This window comes from Apteryx mantelli, chromosome 6 (genome assembly GCF_036417845.1).
Source record: "Apteryx mantelli isolate bAptMan1 chromosome 6, bAptMan1.hap1, whole genome shotgun sequence".
Lineage (NCBI taxonomy): Eukaryota > Metazoa > Chordata > Aves > Apterygiformes > Apterygidae > Apteryx > Apteryx mantelli.
The window spans coordinates 50,326,840-50,344,174 of record NC_089983.1 but is presented as its reverse complement, the minus strand read 5'-3'; the positions used below and the strand labels follow the sequence as shown (position 1 = coordinate 50,344,174).

At 53.9% G+C, this 17,335-nt stretch overlaps 1 protein-coding gene across 4 annotated transcripts; it reads left to right on the top strand.

Annotated features, from left to right (window-relative positions):
- Positions 1-10,413: 10,413 nt before the first annotated feature.
- Positions 10,414-16,221, top strand: NR4A2 (nuclear receptor subfamily 4 group A member 2). 4 transcript variants are annotated; one of them, XM_067299458.1, is made up of 7 exons: positions 10,414-10,638; positions 11,908-12,773; positions 13,268-13,397; positions 13,481-13,644; positions 14,146-14,348; positions 14,783-14,961; positions 15,072-16,221. In XM_067299458.1, the coding sequence occupies exons 1-7, from the start codon at positions 10,617-10,619 to the stop codon at positions 15,326-15,328; spliced, it is 1,821 nt and encodes a 606-aa protein (XP_067155559.1). In that variant the 5' UTR covers positions 10,414-10,616; the 3' UTR covers positions 15,329-16,221. The 4 variants fall into 4 exon arrangements, 3 of the variants coding, with proteins under 3 accessions (XP_067155559.1, XP_067155557.1, XP_067155558.1); XR_010884616.1 differs by lacking the exons at positions 13,268-13,397; positions 13,481-13,644 and having other exon boundaries at positions 15,072-15,529; positions 16,086-16,221; XM_067299456.1 differs by lacking the exons at positions 13,268-13,397; positions 13,481-13,644.
- The last annotated feature ends 1,114 nt before the right edge of the window (positions 16,222-17,335 follow it).

The window sequence follows — 17,335 nt, the reverse complement described above, 5'->3', positions numbered from 1 at the left end:
GGACTAATTTAATAGGAACCTGATTGATATAAAAATTGACTTGGTTTTTCAATATCTGGTACTGAAATGTTGTGATCTGGAAACTAATATATTTCTTCCTGCTTATCACATCAATATGGGCTAATTTTGTTGGCTTTTGTATTGAACAATCTGGTGAGTATACAATCTGGTTTTGATTTCTCTCTTTATAATATTTGTTATTATTAAAGCCCTCTGATCCAAAAAATAATATATTTTTATGCACTTGTACTATCAATGGGATTCAATTTTTACCTTTGTTTTAATCTATTTTTTTTTAAATATTGAAGAACCAGATCCTGTTTAGTTAAAACTGAAAAAGAAGTTTTTCCTTAATTCTGTGTGCAATTAAACTATAGGTCAAATATCTTTACTTAATACTCTTTTCTCAAGTCAGTGTTTATTACTTACTGCATATCAAATATTGCAAAGATTGTATTATTTATTGTATATTATTACTTGCCTGGTTTTCCGTAATTATTTTATTGATTGAATAGGGTAAAGCATATTCTTTGTTTACCATTGAATGTACATAACTCCTGTATTTGCACTAAATACAAGCCGAATCTGGCTGAAAGCAGAATGCTGCAGGGACAAAGGAGCCTTAGGGAGCCTCACTTGGCATGTCACGGAGGGACAGAAAACATGGATTTTCATGACCTTATTTTTAAAGTTTCGCTTTCTGTTGTGGTTCCTTAAGGCTCTATCGAAGCCACAGGACGGAGCGGGTGTTGCCGAAATGTCTGTGCTGCACGCGGCCGTGGGAGACAACTAGCAGGAGGGCAGAAACAACGCCTGGCAGAGGACAACCGCTCAGCACTGACAGTAATTGCAACGGTGACACTTCCAGTCACAACCGCAGCACACAGCATACAAGCAAATTACATGCTCGTCTACGTGCCCATAAACCATCCAGCGCATGCTTAAATTAGCAAGCTCAGGCCTGCGAGGCTGCCGCTGCGCTGCCGAGCCGAGCGCTCGCCGCGGTACGCGCGCCCGGCCCGGACCAGCGCTCTCCCCGCAGACGTTTTCCTCTGCTCCCCCGACTCTCCCCGGCCACCCGCATCCCTCCGGGAAAGGGGGCGCGCGGCTGCCGGCCCGCTCGACGCCCCAGCGCCGGCCAAGTGGCGAGGCTGACGAAAGGCCGCGGCACCGCGCGCGGGGCCGGGTCTCCAGGCCGCGGCGGCGGCAGAGGGGCGCGAGCGCAGACCTGGCGCCTGCCAGCGAGCTCCTTCCAGCTCGGCACGGTCCAGCACGGCCCCTGCGCGCGTCCTTCAAACACACGCGGCCACGGATCAGCCAGCCAGCTTCCTGAAAAAGGCCAAAACGCTAAGTCAAAAACGGTTATCCAGGAGCCCCTTTAAGGCCAAAATCCTAGCTGTGATCCAGCACCTCAGAAATACCAAAACTCCACACAACGCTAAAAGCCTTGAAAAGGAACAAAATCTACATATAAATAAATTACATTTCTTAATGAAAGTAAAAATAAGTTTCAACTGATATTCTAAAGCAACTTTTTAACGCTCATAATTAAAAAACAAAGCCTTAACAACTGGTAAGTCATTTTCAGTGTAGCTCTCCTTTTTTAAACATTGGAAATTAACTTCTTTAAATGCAACTCCTTCATGTTCTATATTCAAGTCAGGCATTTAACAAAGCAAAATGATACTTTAATAACTACTTTCATAATTACAAATTCCATTCTCTACACAAGTCCTCTTTTCAATTAACATCCTGCATTAATGGGTTTATTTTCCCTGCCATTAGCCCCTAATGATAGTTACAGTCATATACACGACGAAGAGTTTCACAAGTTCATAACTATCCTAAGTTTTAATCTTACCACTATTTCTGAAAGCGTGTAGTAGTCCATGACCTTTCTTTCTACACAGAAGGTTATCAGAAGTCTCATGAGAATCTTTTTCTTAATTTCTATTCTAATACTTACTAATTGTTTGACACCTGTCAGAGATGAAGTTATAGAAGAAGGTCAATTACACATGAACAGTTGGACAAACGCGTAACGCTCGTAACTCAGTTTCCGATTACCGCAGCACAGCGCAACCTCAGCTCCAGCTCACTGCGCCTGGTCTTGCCCAATTGATTATTATGAGTAACTTCAGCAGTTAAAAAAAAAAAAAAAAAAGCATTTTAACAGCCCTCTTGTCAAGAAGTGACTGTATTTTATAACTGTGATTTCATAGCAACGATTGCAAACTACGTCACCTGAGAAATTAAAGTGTGTTTTACAAACCGTCCCCCACCAGCGGTTTCTGGCGAGATGCAGTAGCGCAGCCTGGTCGCCCCGGGCAGTGGTGGGAGCCGAGGACAGACCTGCCTGGGGTCGGGGCAGCCCCGCCGCTGCACGGGGCCGAGGAGCTCTGCTAACGTGCAAGAGAGCACACCATGTCTCCAGCAAACCTAATTACGGTTTGGCTCCGCTCCACAGGGCCTCCACAGGCAAAACCCCCATTCGACTCTTCTTCAATAGAATACTTCTCAAAACACTGCGTAAAATACACAAAATATCTCTGTTTGGGAGGTCTCAAGGCTTTCAGCCATCCCTTCTCCAATTTAAAATTATTTTCTTGAGACTTTAGAGCTCTGGAAGGCCCAGGCTCCGGCCCACAAATGTCAGTTAATTAACATCAGTTAATACACATAACCACGGCCAGTTAAGTAACCCACACTGTTACACAACCAGAGCTAACATCAACTATTTTAAAAACATTATGTCCTCCTATGGAAACATCTGTGAGACAATGGCCACGCTCATTCACCGTGGCTACGAATTCGCGAGTCCAAACACTCCGTGAATTGGCAGCGTGTCTGTTCCACAGGAAGCGGCTCGAGAAGACTCTGACAAGTTGTTTTTAGCTGAGGATTACAGAAATAGATCGACTACTAACTCGGTCAGCCCAGACATTCCTCCCGCACGGCGTCTCGCGGCTGCGGTGCTCTACGCAAGCGAGCGCAGCGCGGGGCAGGAGCCGGCAATGCCGCGACGTCCTGGGAAGCACCCTCGCTTGGAGGGCTTCGGCACCGGCCGTCGGGGCTCCTGACGCGAAACCCGTCACAACCTCGCACTGCTGTCTTGGGGCTTAATTAATGAAAAACACCTTGAAGAAGAAAAAAAAAACCAACCCTTTTTCGTGTCTGACACTTTCCTTGGCTCAGACTCAGCAGCATCTGCACTTTGCCAAGAGGTGAGAAACATAAGCAAAAAGGGCAAGATGTATTGAACTGCACATGTACTCTCTAAGTACGGCTGTGTCTAAGGGAAAGGAACACAAGCAGACTACAAAGCATAACAACTCCCATTTTTACTTTCGCAAACCTCAGTGAATTTTCGTTTTCTAGTAGTCACACATACTACCTTGCACAGAATATATTTTTGAAGCCTCTGTGAGGAGGCAGGATCACAGATACCCTGAGAGAAGCACCCCAAACTGAAAAATATTTCACTTAAATAAGTTAGTTAAGTCAGATTTCTATGTGTTTTGTCAGTTAATACCCAAAACACAGAAAAAATAATGTGCAGTTATACTATTTGAGAGTGCTCATGACATAAACACATCACTCGAGCGACATTTCGGTTGGTTTTCCAGAGCTGGCAGAAGGCTCTCTGGAACGGATCAGTGGGAAAACGCGCGAGCCCAAGGCAGCAGTCCGCTAGGAGACGCGTGCGGCCGCTTCCACCTCTCCCCACAGGGCAGCCCGGCCCCGAGTCCGCTCTGCCCGGCCGCCCCGCGACCATCCGCGGAAACGGGAAGCAGACGTTGGCGGCTCGTGTTATTTACCCTCTACTGGAGCAAGCTGCCAGCAGTGTCCTCAAAAGGAAAACAAGGCTGGAAACAGTAAGAGAACTTGAAAAATAATCGCTGAGGGTTTGGGGTCTTTTGAACCTGAATGAAACTCTTACTCCTGGCAAACCGTGCCGGCTGTCTCACAGCACTCCGCGCCCCAACACCGGTTGCTCAAGCATCGAGTCATGGTGTCAGTGGTCAGGTACGTCTGCCCACGTAATTACGCGCAGCCCGTCACAAGTAGTTTCAATTAGGAGCACCTGATCTATACACAGCTCCATGGCCTGCATAATACATCCAAAACAAAACCGTAATTACATTCAAATGTTCTACTGGAAGCAAAACGGCTTGAAGAGCGGGAATGCCACAGCTCTGCGCGTCCACCCTCGCCTTCGTTATTGGCTAACGAGGTGGCGGCGGGCGACCACTGTGTCCTGCGGGTCGCCCTTCCCAAGGCAGCTGTAAAGCCACCAAAGGATCCGTGTAATTCACGGGAAAAACCTTACCGTTACTTCCCCATTACTCCAACCTGCTCGGCTTCGCCATCAGGCAATAAGAACTCGGAAACGAACAATAAATTAGAAGCTGTAATAATCTCTGCGGTGTGGTTACTACTTGGGGCATTTTCAAACCTTTTAAGAAAACACTGCCAAGTTAAAAATCCTGTACACGCGGATTATGGTATAATATATGGTATATACCATATAATATGTGGTATAATATATGGTATAATATGCACGTGGGTGTGCGTTTAAGTGTAAAGGCGTGGATTTTTTAGAGGAAAGCTTTACCCGCTACGCAAAGCATCCGGTCGGTTCTCCGGACTCCGTTCCGCCCGGAGGCCGCGGCCGGGCGGTTGGGCCCAGCTCGGCGCCAACGGCGCAGGGGCCGGGGCGGCTCGAAGCGCGTTGCCAGAGACGCGGCCGCGACGCTTCCGCTGCGGAGCAGCCGGGAAGAGGACAAACTGGGGTTTACGTGCTACCTGCGGGAGGGGGAATAAAAAAACAAAAATAAAGTTTGAGCTTCGGGCTGGGCTTTACCGCGCTGGGAACTAACCGCCGCGGTCAGGTCAGGGGGCGGCGCCGCCGCGCGGCGCGAGGCCCAGCCCGGCCCCACAGTGTAGCGCAGCGCGGCGCGGCGCAGCGCGCAGGCCCCGCGCGGCTCGGGGCGGCTCGGTTCCCCCCCACCCCCTCTCCCTCCACCCCACCGCGGCGCAGCCGGGCCGGGCCGGGCCGGGCCGGGCTATTTATGGGCGGCGCTGCCGTCACGGAGCGCCGCGGCGCTGACGGGCGGTGACGCGCCTGGCGGCGGCGCGCAAGGAGCCGCGGGCGGCGGCGGCGGCGGCGGCGGCGGCGGCGGCGGCGGCGGCGGCGGCGGCGGCGGCGGCGGCGGCACCACCAGGTACCGCGAGGAGGGGGAGGGGGGTGCGGCGGGGCTGGGGCGGCGCCGAGCGGGGCGCGTTCGCCGTGCGGCGGTGCGGGAGCCCCAGGCGAGCCGGGTCGCTGCCGCGGGCCCGGGCGCCTCCCGCGTCCCCAAGGCCGGGGCGCCGCGCTGCCCCCATCCCGTCCGGTCCGGTGTCGCGGCGCGGCTGTGGCGGTGCCCGGTGCCCCGTGCAGCCTCCTTCACCCGGCTGGCTTCCAGGGGTGCGCTCCCGGCGTGGAGGAGTGCTGAGGAAAAAGGGGAGATAAGACAAAAAAAAACGCGTTTGCGGTTTCCTCCCCGTCTGGAAGGTGAGTGTTCACTGAAGTGCTGCTGCTCTCTCCTCTCTCCTCCTGCAGCGCGAGGGTCAGAGCGTCTCCGCACAGCGCGTGCCTCCGTGGAGCGACGGCGAGTCATGTGGCCCTTGGCCCGCTGCTGCCTTTCCCGGGATCTTGGGCCTCTCCGGAGTAGTTTGGCCCTGCCTGCAGGTGGGTTCCTAGTGCTGATGACAGTAGTCGTAGGTGCGCGTTACATCTCCTACAGGACACCTCTTCCGAGGTCTTAGACCGCTGCCGCGCTTGGAGGAAAGCAAAGCCTCCCTCTCCCCAAGGACGACGCTGAAACGCAAGCCTGCGTCGGGCAGACGCGCATGTGGCTGGGTCCGTACCGGGAGCGTAGCCGTGTGTCCGCACAGTGTCCCGTGCTTGCGCACCTCCCCGGCGGGACGGCGGGCCAGCACCGTCCTCTCCGTGCACCTTCGCAGGGAGAGGGAGCCGGGCTGCGATGCTGCCCGGGGCACCCGGCCGGCCAGCGGCAGCGAGGCCGCCCCTCTACGGACGGACGGCTGCTCTCTGCGTGACGAGGTTGCGCACCCACCGCAGCCCACGCTCTGGTGGGAGCAGGCGTTATAGGGGCGCCGGCGGCAGCATCGCCTGCGTTACCTGGCCGGCAGCGGCAGGGCCTCGCCGACAGGCCGCGGCGCTCGGACCGTGGAAGCCGAAACGCCGTCCCGGTCGTGCTGGCCCACTTGCTTCCTGCTTAAACGTGCTGCTGCAGCAGCCTCCAGTCCCTTCCTGGGCTCGGTGACCCTGAGCAAGCGGTGCAACTTCCCTGTGTGCCTCAGGAATCTGCTCTTTACTGCATGCACATATGTGTATGATGTGAATTTTTGCACTGTTACTGAAAATAATAGTTGAGCAAGGCCTAGGAGTAGAGGTTTTCCAAAACACAGCCGATAGGGTCAGCTGCAGTGCAGGCCCTCTGGGAAAGTTACTCACACGAGCTGGAAACTGAACAATCCTGTTGTGAGAGGTGAGGCCCCTCGTGAACTTTTTCATTTTATTTTTATTTTTTAGTATGTTTAATACAGTCCTTCTAAACCCTGCATTTCGTCATCAAAAAATACTTGTGGTTCACCTTTGTGTCCTTTAAGCCACCAATTGATGAGAGTGGGAATAGTGATTACAAGACGACGTGTGTGCATGTACATGTGCTTTGCATCTGGGAAAGGAGGGAGCAGACTCTGCATCTGAGCATGTGGGAATATGGTGACAAACCCTGTGGATCACAAACGCCCGAGTCTTGTCCTTGTGCCCTTCACTGCGCTACTGCCATGGTTGCTGGTTTATCTTTCACCTTGATGTATCAAATCATTTAAGATTTTTTGTCTCATCTTGATGTGACAGCTATTGCAGTCAGTAATCTAAACTTTTTTTTGGGGGGGGGGGTGGTGTCTAGATATAACATGCCTCTGGCTCATTAAGACTACAGTGTTTCTGTGCGTAATGTGCTGAAGAGGGTTTTTATACCTTCTTAAATTTACCAATAAAAGCATGTGTGGGTTTTTTTGGTGGCTTTTTTTTTTTATTGCAACTCCATGGCAGCTCAACCTGTCAAGTTATTCATTCACTTGTTCAAATCTCACATTCATACACAGTTTTGGGTTTACTTTTTAAGTGAGACTAATATGTAAATAAAGTATAAAGGGCACTTCATATTTAATACTTTAGTGGAAGAGTGTCAGTTCTTTTTAATTAAATGTGTTCTTTGTGCTTGTGTATTTAGATACCAAAATACAGCATTTCACCACATGTATAAAATTGTGTTTGCATTTATTTAATTTAGAGTTCTTTTTTAAAAGCATGTAGTCTTGAATGTTTGTTCTCCCTTTTTTTTTCACATCATTACTCTGATACCGCTTGATTAGCTCCCTCCCCAGTCATGATTGGTAATTAAAATAGGCATTAAAATTAGTCACTTAGCAATTTTGCTGTTCAATTGGCAATTAAATTACTTAATTGCAATTAAAGTCCTAATTTTAATTGGCAAAATGATAGATGTAGATTTAAGATAATATGTATAAATACTTTAATAAGTGTCTATATAAGGATTACTTAATTACTCAACTTCAAGTTTATGCTGTTAACTTTAGAACTTTTAAGTGAGTAATGAAATTTATATTACATCTATTCTAAGGATATGGTAATTAGATGTATTACTTATCACTATAAGGGTCTTTTGCTGTGCATTTCTTCTATAATGTTAGAACTATAGCCTGGGTTAACTATTGTGATCTGACTAATGCTAATCTCTGCGTGACAGTTCTGCGCCCGTAGTGCTGCGAACTGATGAGACGCTGAAGCACCAGCCTGGCGGCAGGCTTCCTCCAGCGCCCGTTGCCCGAGCAGCGGCGCGGCCCGGCCGGAGCAGCACGGCGGCTGCTGGAGATGTCCACGTCTCCAGGATGTGTGTATGCATATGTGAATAAATGTCTGCCTATATGTGCGTGTGTATATAAAATATATGTATACAAATAAAAATGTCTATGTATATAAAAAATTGTTTGAAAGAACTCTTCTTGCGAATCCGAGGGCTGTTACAGCGTTACGATAGGATTTCCTTACCAGCCTTTGTCATCACATCTTCTGTTCAGTAAGCCTCAGTAGGCGATCTGTAGTTGTAAGAGAATATAACCACAAGGTGGAAGTTGTTTTTTCTCAGCGCAGGTGTGCCTAGCGAGCGAGACTGTGCTAAGCAGTTTGTCTTGTGTTTAAGGGTGTTTTTTAATAGCTTAAGCTTAAAGGGAAAAGAATTTCCAACCTGAGAATGATGACTTAGTTGAAGTGGGAGAAATGTTTTACAGTGGGATGATCATAGTCTCACATAAATAAGAGTGGTTTAAGTGCTTCATGGGGTTTTTATGTAAGGGAAGGATTTTGTGTTTAAAATGTTGGCCTTTGATGTTAAGTTGCACTGCTTTTTGTGCATCAGCCCTTATTCTGTACAAAACAGTACTGAAAAATGGGTATGTACAGGATGGTATCTTTTTCTAGACTTTGCTACATACTGTATGCTTTCATCTATTGAGAACAGTAACAATGTGTCTGGGTTTTTTTTGTGTTTTTTTTTTAAATTTTTTTATTTTTTGAGGGGGTGGGGAGTGCTTGCAAGTAGATATATCATACATCCTGTACCATAGCAACTTGACTTCCATTTGTTACGGAAAATGATGTGTATTGACGACTTATTTCTTTTTTACAGACTGAATTGCAACAGAAGATTCAACTTGAAGAAAAGCAGGAGTTGTGCAGAGTTGCACTTGAAAAAGGATCCACTGTGGAAGAGGCCGATGGTTTTTGTGGGATCACTACTTCTGTTAGCCTGTTTCTGACAACTGACCTCATGGAAGTGTGGCGTGGCGTCACAGCCCGGAAAGTGGATGTCATATTGACTCACAGTCAGATACCTGATAGATTTTAATGGGTTGTGCACTTGATCTCGCCACAGCAGTTCTGGTTGAATGCCCTGCAGGTGCCCTCGCCTGTTCAGTCGGTGCCGGCCTGGGTAGGGACCGCTGCTGCCGATGACGTGGAGTGGAAGGATGTGCATGCATGTTGGTGTGTGTTTTGAGTGGGAAACCCTTAAAGTAGCTTTCACTATGCCATGTAAAAGTTACTGAAAGGCACAGCCGTGCACTCTGTGTGCATACAGCTGTAAGAGTAGACACAATAAAGCGTTGCCGAGTGGATTTAGGGCTCTGCTCCGTGCCTTAAACAAGGAGGGCGCTGTCCCAAAGCACGTGTCTGCCCTGTGCTCGGGGTGAAAGCGGGGCCGCTCTCCCGCAGCTACGCACGTCCAGGCAGCACCCGTGACCCGACGGCTGGAAGAGGAAGAGGCCCGGGACAGGGCGGCTGAGCCGCTTTCCCCCCCCCCCCCACCCCTCCCCTTTTTTTTGGCGAATACCGTTACTTTGCAGAGGGGGCTGCTCCGGCCGGGCCCCCTTCCCCCCCCCCGCGGACGGGGGCCCCCGTCGGGGCGGGGCGGAGCGGAGCAGCGGCCCCGGGGCTTCCCCGCCCGCCCTGCCGCCGCCGCCGCCGCCGCGCGGCCCCGGGCGCGGGGCGCCGCGGCTATTTTTGGCGCGGCCGGGCGGTTGCGTCAATGGCGGCGTCCCCTTGCGTCACGCGCCGCCCCGCCCCGCTCTCACTTTTTCCCTTTCGTCGGCTGCCGCCCGCGGGCGGGTGACGCCGCGCGCATGCAAATGAGCCCCGCCCCGCCCCGCCCCGCCCCGCTCCCGCGCGCCGCTTAAGGTGGCCGCGGGGCTGCCCGCGCCCCGACGGGGCGGGCCGGCCCCGGCCCCGCCCCCGCCCCGCCCCGCCCCCGCCCCGACGGGCCCCCTCGGCGGGTGCTGCCCGTGACGGGGGGGGGGGGGTGGGGAGCGCCGCGCCGTCCGTCCCCGTCCCGTCGGGGCGGCTGTGTGCGGGCGGTGCCAGCGGGGGCCGCGGCCGCGCTGGTGCCGCGGGGCGGGGCCCGGCCCCCGCTGACACCGAGGCGGGACGGGGCCGCGGCCGCCTCCCGCCGCTCGCGTGCGGCCCCGGCGGGCGCGTGTGGCGGGCAGCGCCGCCCCCGTGCGCCCCCGCGGTGCGGGGGGAGGGGGGGGCCGGCCCGGAGGGGCGGCAGCAAGGTGAAGCAAGGTAGCCCGCTCCCACCTTAAGCCGTGCACTCGTGGTGATGTCACGTCGGAAATTTACCAAAGCGAGAACTGGCCAACGGTGCGGGGAGATCCAGCCCCTTGGACGGCTGATTGGGCGGGCGGCACTGACGCGCACTGACGCTCGGAGACTTTAGGTGCATGTTGGCTCCGGAATACGGAGCCCACATAAACAAAGGCACATTGCAGGCAGGGGCCAGTCCGTCCGCCTCGCTCGCTCGCTCGCACGGCGCTGCGCTGCGCTGCCGCTGCGCTGCCCGCGCAGAGTCCCGCCGAGCCGAGCCGTGCTGAGCCGCGCCGAGCCGAGCTAAGCGGAGCCGAGCCGAGCCGAGCCGAGCGAGCCGCGGCGCCTGCCCCGCGCCCCCCGCCGCCCGGCACTTGGATGAATGCTCAGGACTCCGCTCACCGGTGAGTGTCCGCGGCGCGCAGCCCCGCGCACCCCGCGCACCTGTCGCGGGACGGCGCGCGGGGGGGGGGGGAAGTTGCACGGCCGGTGTTGCTGGGGGCACGTCCCGTGTCGTCCCCCCCCCTCGCGGAGGGCGCCCCGTTACCGCCCGCGGGGCTTCCGCGCGCGGGGGCGCGGAGCGGCGCGGCCGCCGTCGGGGGAGGCGCGGGGCGGCGCGGCGGGTTGCGCGCCGCGCGCGGGGCGCGCGGGGCCGCCTGCGCGGCCGCCCCCGCGAGCGCGGCCCCCTCCGCGGTGCGCGCGGAGCTGTGCCGGCGGCGCCGCGCTCCGCGCCGCCCGTGGGAGCGCGCCCCGCGCTGACTGCGCCGCTTCACGCCGAAAGCCCGGGCTGCTCGGTGCGGCCGGCGACCGGTTTGCACTGACGGGCGCTTCCTCGTCGTCCGTGCCCTCCGCGGGCTGCGGCGGAGGGTCTCGCGGAGGCGCTGCGGGCTCACGGAGAGGGGCGAGACGCGCCCCGTCCCGCCCGCCCGCCCCCCCGAGCGCCGTCTCCGGGGGCGCTGGCGGAGGCTGAGCCGCGCGGCGGCTTCTCTCCGCCGCCGGAGCGAGCGGGCAGAGCGGCCGCCCGGCAGCGGAACGGCAGCGGAACAGCAGCCCGCCCGCGGAAACTTTCCCTCCCCGTGAGCAAACTCTTCGGCGAGCCCGGCGCGCCGCCGCGCTGCCCCCGGGGCGACCCGTGACGGTGCGGGCGGCCCTGCCCCGGCATCCCGCCCCCCCGGGCGAGCGGCCGCGCGGAGCCGCAGCCGGGCGAGAGCCGCTGCCGCGGGCTCGGGCTGCGGAGCGCGGCGGTGCCGGGCAGCCTGAGCAGCCGGTGCGTTGTGTCTGTGTTTCAGAGAGCGCGCTGGGCAGGCTGGACTCCTCCTGGGCTCGCTAAAGTCGTGGGAACTGCGCTCTCCGCCGCGTTCCGACACTGTCCGCCTTTAGCTCCCTCGGAAACGCCTCTGACTCGGCTGAAGGTTTGTGAGCTCCGTTTCTGCCGTGCTCCGGCGCGCAGCGGCCCGCGCCGTCGGGGCGGCTGGGCTGGGGCCGAGACCGGGGCCGGGGCCGGGGCCGGGGGCGGCCGGGCGCCGCGGCGCTCCCCGCCCGCCGGCTGCGCGGGGCGTGCGCGGGCGCGGGGAGTGCGCGGGGCGGCCGAGCACGGCCGGAGCCGCGAGCGGGGCAGGCGGGCGGCGCGCGGTGGCCCGGGCCGCGTCTACCTTACGCTGTTTCGTTTCCAGCCATGCCCTGTGTTCAGGCTCAGTATGGGTCCTCGCCTCAAGGAGCCAGCCCGGCCTCCCAGAGCTACAGTTACCACTCTTCAGGAGAATACAGCTCCGATTTCTTAACTCCAGAGTTTGTCAAGTTTAGCATGGACCTCACCAACACTGAAATCACTGCCACCACTTCTCTCCCCAGCTTCAGTACCTTTATGGACAACTACAACACAAGCTACGACGTGAAGCCACCTTGCTTGTACCAAATGCCCCTGTCCGGACAGCAGTCCTCCATTAAGGTGGAAGACATTCAGATGCACAGCTACCAGCAGCACAGCCACCTCCCCCCCCAGTCCGAGGAGATGATGTCCCACTCAGGCTCCGTGTACTACAAGCCCTCGTCGCCCCCGACCCCCTCCACGCCCGGCTTCCAGGTGCAGCACGGCCCCATGTGGGACGACCCCGGCTCCCTGCACAACTTCCACCCCAACTACGTGGCCACCACGCACATGATCGAGCAGCGGAAAACGCCCGTGTCGCGCCTCTCCCTCTTCTCCTTCAAGCAGTCGCCCCCCGGCACGCCCGTCTCCAGCTGCCAGATGCGCTTCGACGGGCCCCTGCACGTGCCCATGAACCCCGAGCCGGCCGGGGCCCACCACGCCGTGGACGGGCAGGCTTTCGCCGTGCCCAACCCCATCCGCAAGCAGCCCTCCATGGCCTTCCCCGGGCTGCAGCTGGGCCACGCTCCGCAGCTGCTCGACAGCCAGGTGCCCTCGCCGCCCTCGCGCGGCTCCCCGTCCAACGAGGGGCTCTGCGCCGTCTGCGGGGACAACGCCGCCTGCCAGCACTACGGCGTCCGCACCTGCGAGGGCTGCAAGGGCTTCTTCAAGGTGAGCGCAGCGGCCGCGGTGCCGCGCGGACTTGCGCGGGGGGGATCTGCGTGTGCGAGCAGCCGCTTTCCCCTTCAGACTGAAATTGGTTAGGACAGAGAACCGTGTCTGAGCTAACCAAGTGGAACAGAATTCCCTGTGGTAAAATTAAGTGATCTCTTTATTTCGCCATCCTGATTGAATAATCTTATCATTTTAAATAGAGAAGGTCTCCAAGGAATGTAAATAATATGAATGCCCACGGATTTGTATTTACTGAGCGTCTCCTTCCCTTCTCCTGGCATATAAAACACAGCCAGGAGCTGCAAGGTTAGCTCAAATGTTAACGCTATCAATTTTCTCCTGTTAAATGCCCTGGAAAAAAAAAAAGAAAAGAAAAAAAAAGGAAGGGAAGGGAAGGGAGAGGAGAGGAAGGGCGAGGAGGAGAGGCCGGGCGCGGGCGCGGGCGGGCGGGCCGGGGGCCGGCGGCGCTGACGCCGCTGCGCGCTCCCCAGCGCACCGTGCAGAAGAACGCCAAGTACGTGTGCCTGGCCAACAAGAACTGCCCCGTGGACAAGCGCCGCCGCAACCGCTGCCAGTACTGCCGCTTCCAGAAGTGCCTCGCCGTCGGCATGGTGAAGGAGGGTGAGTGCGCGGCCGCGCAGGGCCCCCGCGGCCCCGCTGCGCTGCGCGCGCGGCGAGGCGCTGAGCGGGCGCTTCTCTTGCAGTGGTGCGCACGGACAGCCTGAAAGGCCGGAGGGGTCGCCTGCCGTCCAAGCCGAAGAGCCCGCAGGAGCCCTCCCCCCCCTCGCCCCCGGTGAGTCTGATCAGTGCGCTGGTGAGAGCCCATGTCGACTCCAACCCGGCTATGACCAGCCTGGACTATTCCAGGGTAAGCTGCGCCCTGCTCGCGGAGGGACCGAGGCGCGCCCGACGGAGCGGCTGCGCGGCCCTGCGCGGCCCTGCGCGGCGCCCGGGCAGGGAGGGAGGGAGCGAGCGAGCGAGCGGCGCACGGGCCGGCAGACGAGCGGCCGGGGCTTTGCCCGCGCCGTCGTGGCGGCGGCGGCGGCGGCAGCGCGGCCCCCCGCGGCCCTTTGCGCGGCGCGGGCGCGCAGCGGAGCAGAGCGGAGCGGAGCGGCCCGGCCGCCCCTGCGCGCAGGATGGCCCTGCATTCGGTCTGTGCAGAAATGGCAATTTACATATTTAAAGCGGCGACCTCATAGCACCGTTCCTAATTGAATTAATTGCCCTGGAACATCTAATTTCCTTACTGGTCAGAGAGAGGTTTAATTGTTATAAAAACCTGGCTCCCCTACTAGAAACGGGGTTAGCAATTTCACGGGTTATATACTTTAGAGAACCTCATTAAGTGCTTTTTAAAATGAATTTCCAGTTCCAGGCTAGCCCTGACTACCAGATGAGTGGAGATGACACTCAGCACATCCAGCAGTTCTATGATCTCTTGACCGGCTCCATGGAGATCATCCGAGGATGGGCAGAAAAAATTCCTGGCTTCACTGATCTTCCTAAAACAGACCAAGACTTGCTCTTCGAATCTGCCTTCCTGGAGCTGTTTGTGCTGCGACTGGCTTACAGGTAAGCGGCCAAAATCCAAGGGGGGACTTCTGGGTGATTATGAAATCAGATCCTTTCAAGGTCCACTGATCTGCATTTTATTAACTCCTCAGTAATTAGGTGCCTCTTAAATCCTTCATTTATTGCTCCTCAAGTAATTAGTTGTTTAGCTTTTCTCCCCCCATCTTGCTTCTCTTTTTTTTCCCTTTTTTCCTTTCTTTTCCCTTCTTTCTTTCTTTCTTTTTTCTTTCTCTTTCTCTTTTTTTTTCTTTTTTCTCTTTTTCTTTCTCTTTTTCCTTCTCTCTCTTTCTTTCTTTCTCTTTTTCTTTCTCTTTCTCTTTTTTCTTTCTCTCTTTTTCTCTCTGTCCTTTTCTATTTTTCTCTTTCTAATCTGTCTTCCTTTCTTTCTCTCATTCATTCACCCGTTCATTTTGGGGTTGTCAAATTCTTTCCAGGTCAAACCCCGTGGAGGGCAAGCTTATCTTCTGCAATGGGGTGGTCCTGCACCGGTTGCAGTGCGTCCGCGGCTTTGGGGAATGGATTGACTCCATTGTGGAATTCTCCTCCAACTTGCAAAACATGAACATCGATATATCTGCGTTCTCCTGCATCGCTGCCCTGGCCATGGTAACAGGTCAGTGTCTTCCTGTTTCTTTTTCCTTCGGCATCACTAGGCATCTCCTTTTCCCTTTGCGTTCTCCGCAATGTCAGACCTATAATGTCGTGCATCCTTGTCTTTTGCAGAGAGGCATGGGCTAAAAGAACCCAAGAGGGTGGAAGAACTTCAAAACAAGATTGTAAATTGTCTCAAAGACCATGTGACTTTCAATAACGGGGGGTTGAATCGCCCCAATTATTTGTCCAAACTCTTGGGGAAGCTCCCTGAACTTCGCACTCTTTGCACACAGGGGCTGCAACGCATTTTCTACCTGAAATTGGAAGATTTGGTGCCACCTCCAGCAATAATCGACAAACTTTTTCTGGACACTTTACCTTTTTAAGACTTTTCCCATGCACTTATGTTGAACTTAAAAGAAACTCCACCTGTCTGAAGGGGAATTCATCTGGGCGCAAAGCAGCACCTTTGGGTGCCAGATTCCCATCCAAAAAAACTGTTGTTAACTTCCTGCAGGCAGAACATGAATGGGCATTTTGGCTCTGGGGCATCATGGATTCAGATCATGGACTACACAAATACCATGGTATAAACTTTTTATTATCAGCTTAAAAATGAATTTATTATTAAGGACTTCTGATTAAAAAGATGAACATATCTGGCAACGCCGGGTGCGCAGCTAAGACTCATATGATGACAAAGTATTAAAGTGACCCACAAGTCTCACCCTCTTAAAGTTTTCTGCTGTAAAAGAAAGCTGTAATATATACTAAAACCTAAATGTTGCGTGGGTGGCATGTCATTAAAGAAGGCAAAGGCTTGTAAATTTATCAGTTTGGCTTTTTAAAAATTATTCTGATTATTCTGTGCCTATTTATGAATAAATATGGAAAACAATACTAAAAAAATTAAAAATAAAAGCTAAACATGTTTGCAAAAAAAAAAGGAGAAAAAAAGAAAGAAAAATAAATTACTCCATAAAAGGAAAGCATGATGATTCTAGGGTGACAATGTTATAGGCACTTGCTATTTCAGTAATGTCTATATTCTATAAATAGTATTTCAGACACTATGTAGTCTGTTAGCTTTTATAAAGATTGGTAGTTATCTAAGCTTCAAACATTTTCTCAATTGTAAAATAGGTGGGCACAAGTATTACAGAACCCAAAATCCTCGACAAAGGGACACATAGTGTTTGTAAACACCGTCCAACATTCCTTGTTTGTAAGTGTTGTATGTACTGTTGATGTTGATTAAAAAAAGAAGTTTATATCTTGATTATTTTGTTGTCTAAAGCTAAACAAATCTTGCATGCAGCAGCTTTTGACTGTTTCCAGAGTGCTTATAATATACATAACTCCCTGGAAATTACTGAGCACTTTGAATTTTTTTTTTTTTAATGTCTGAAATTGTCGGTTAATATATTATTTTATGTTCGAGTAATATTTTTAATATTGCCATATTCTGTAATATTTTTCTTTGTATATTTCCAGTATGGCACATTATACGAGTCACTGCCTTTTTTTCTATGGTGTATGACAGTTAGAAACGCTGATTTTTTTTTCCTGATAACTCTTTCTTTGGGAAAGACAATTTTAATGTTTACAACAATAAAACATGTAAACGAATAGAATTTCGTCTTCTTTCTGTCTAAGTGAGAAGCATCAACACCAGCATCCATTGCAAATAAAGGACAATGGACTGACAATATAGTAATAAACTGCAAAGGAGAATGGATGGGGCTGTTTCATTTAAGTAATATGTGCAGCAGAACTTGCCAACTCTGCAGGAGGAAGAGGAGGAAAACCTAAGACTAGAAGGTTGGTCCTTTCATAGATTTTATTCGTGGCAGGTCTCTGTGCAGAATCCAAACACCATTCTTACGGCACGGAATCTATCAGTCTTGCTGCATAGGTGTTTGCATAAGCAAATATCTTTTATTGCGGAATCTAATTTCCAAACCTCGTCCTGTAACCCTCGAGGTGTGTTTAGCATGCGGCATGGGAATGCGCAGAAAGGCTGGCGGCAGCGCTATAGGCACCGCGACACCCTGAAGTCATTGCAAAGCGTAGCGCCTGGTTCGTAGGTGGAATTGTTTGCGTTTGGTTTGGCCGTTGCCCTCCGACGATTGCGGGTTTTCGCTAAAGAAAGCATTTGAATGAAGGAGGCAGTTCGGTTTGAACTCGGCTTTGCAGGAATCATTTGCGGTCCGCATCGCAGTGAAAAACTTCCCAAGTAGTTGAGGCAGCGGAGAAGGAGGCAGCGGGGGCAGCTGCACCCCAGCCCCGTGCGGTGCCAGTGCCGCCGCCACGACTAGGGCTCGGCGGGGAGCGGGGGAGCGCGGAGCGGGGCCGGCCGAGGAGGGACGGGCGCTTCGGGGGCATGCCCGGCG

What these genes read in the sequence shown, in the direction of transcription:
- NR4A2 (XM_067299458.1), top strand. Translation starts at nt 10,617, where the DNA reads ATGCTCAGGACTCCGCTCACCG. An exon ending in GCTGCAAGGGCTTCTTCAAG is followed by an intron (nt 12,774 to 13,267) that starts GTGAGCGCAGCG and finishes CGCGCTCCCCAG; the next exon opens with CGCACCGTGCAGAAGAACGC. An exon ending in CCAGCCTGGACTATTCCAGG is followed by an intron (nt 13,645 to 14,145) that starts GTAAGCTGCGCC and finishes ATGAATTTCCAG; the next exon opens with TTCCAGGCTAGCCCTGACTA.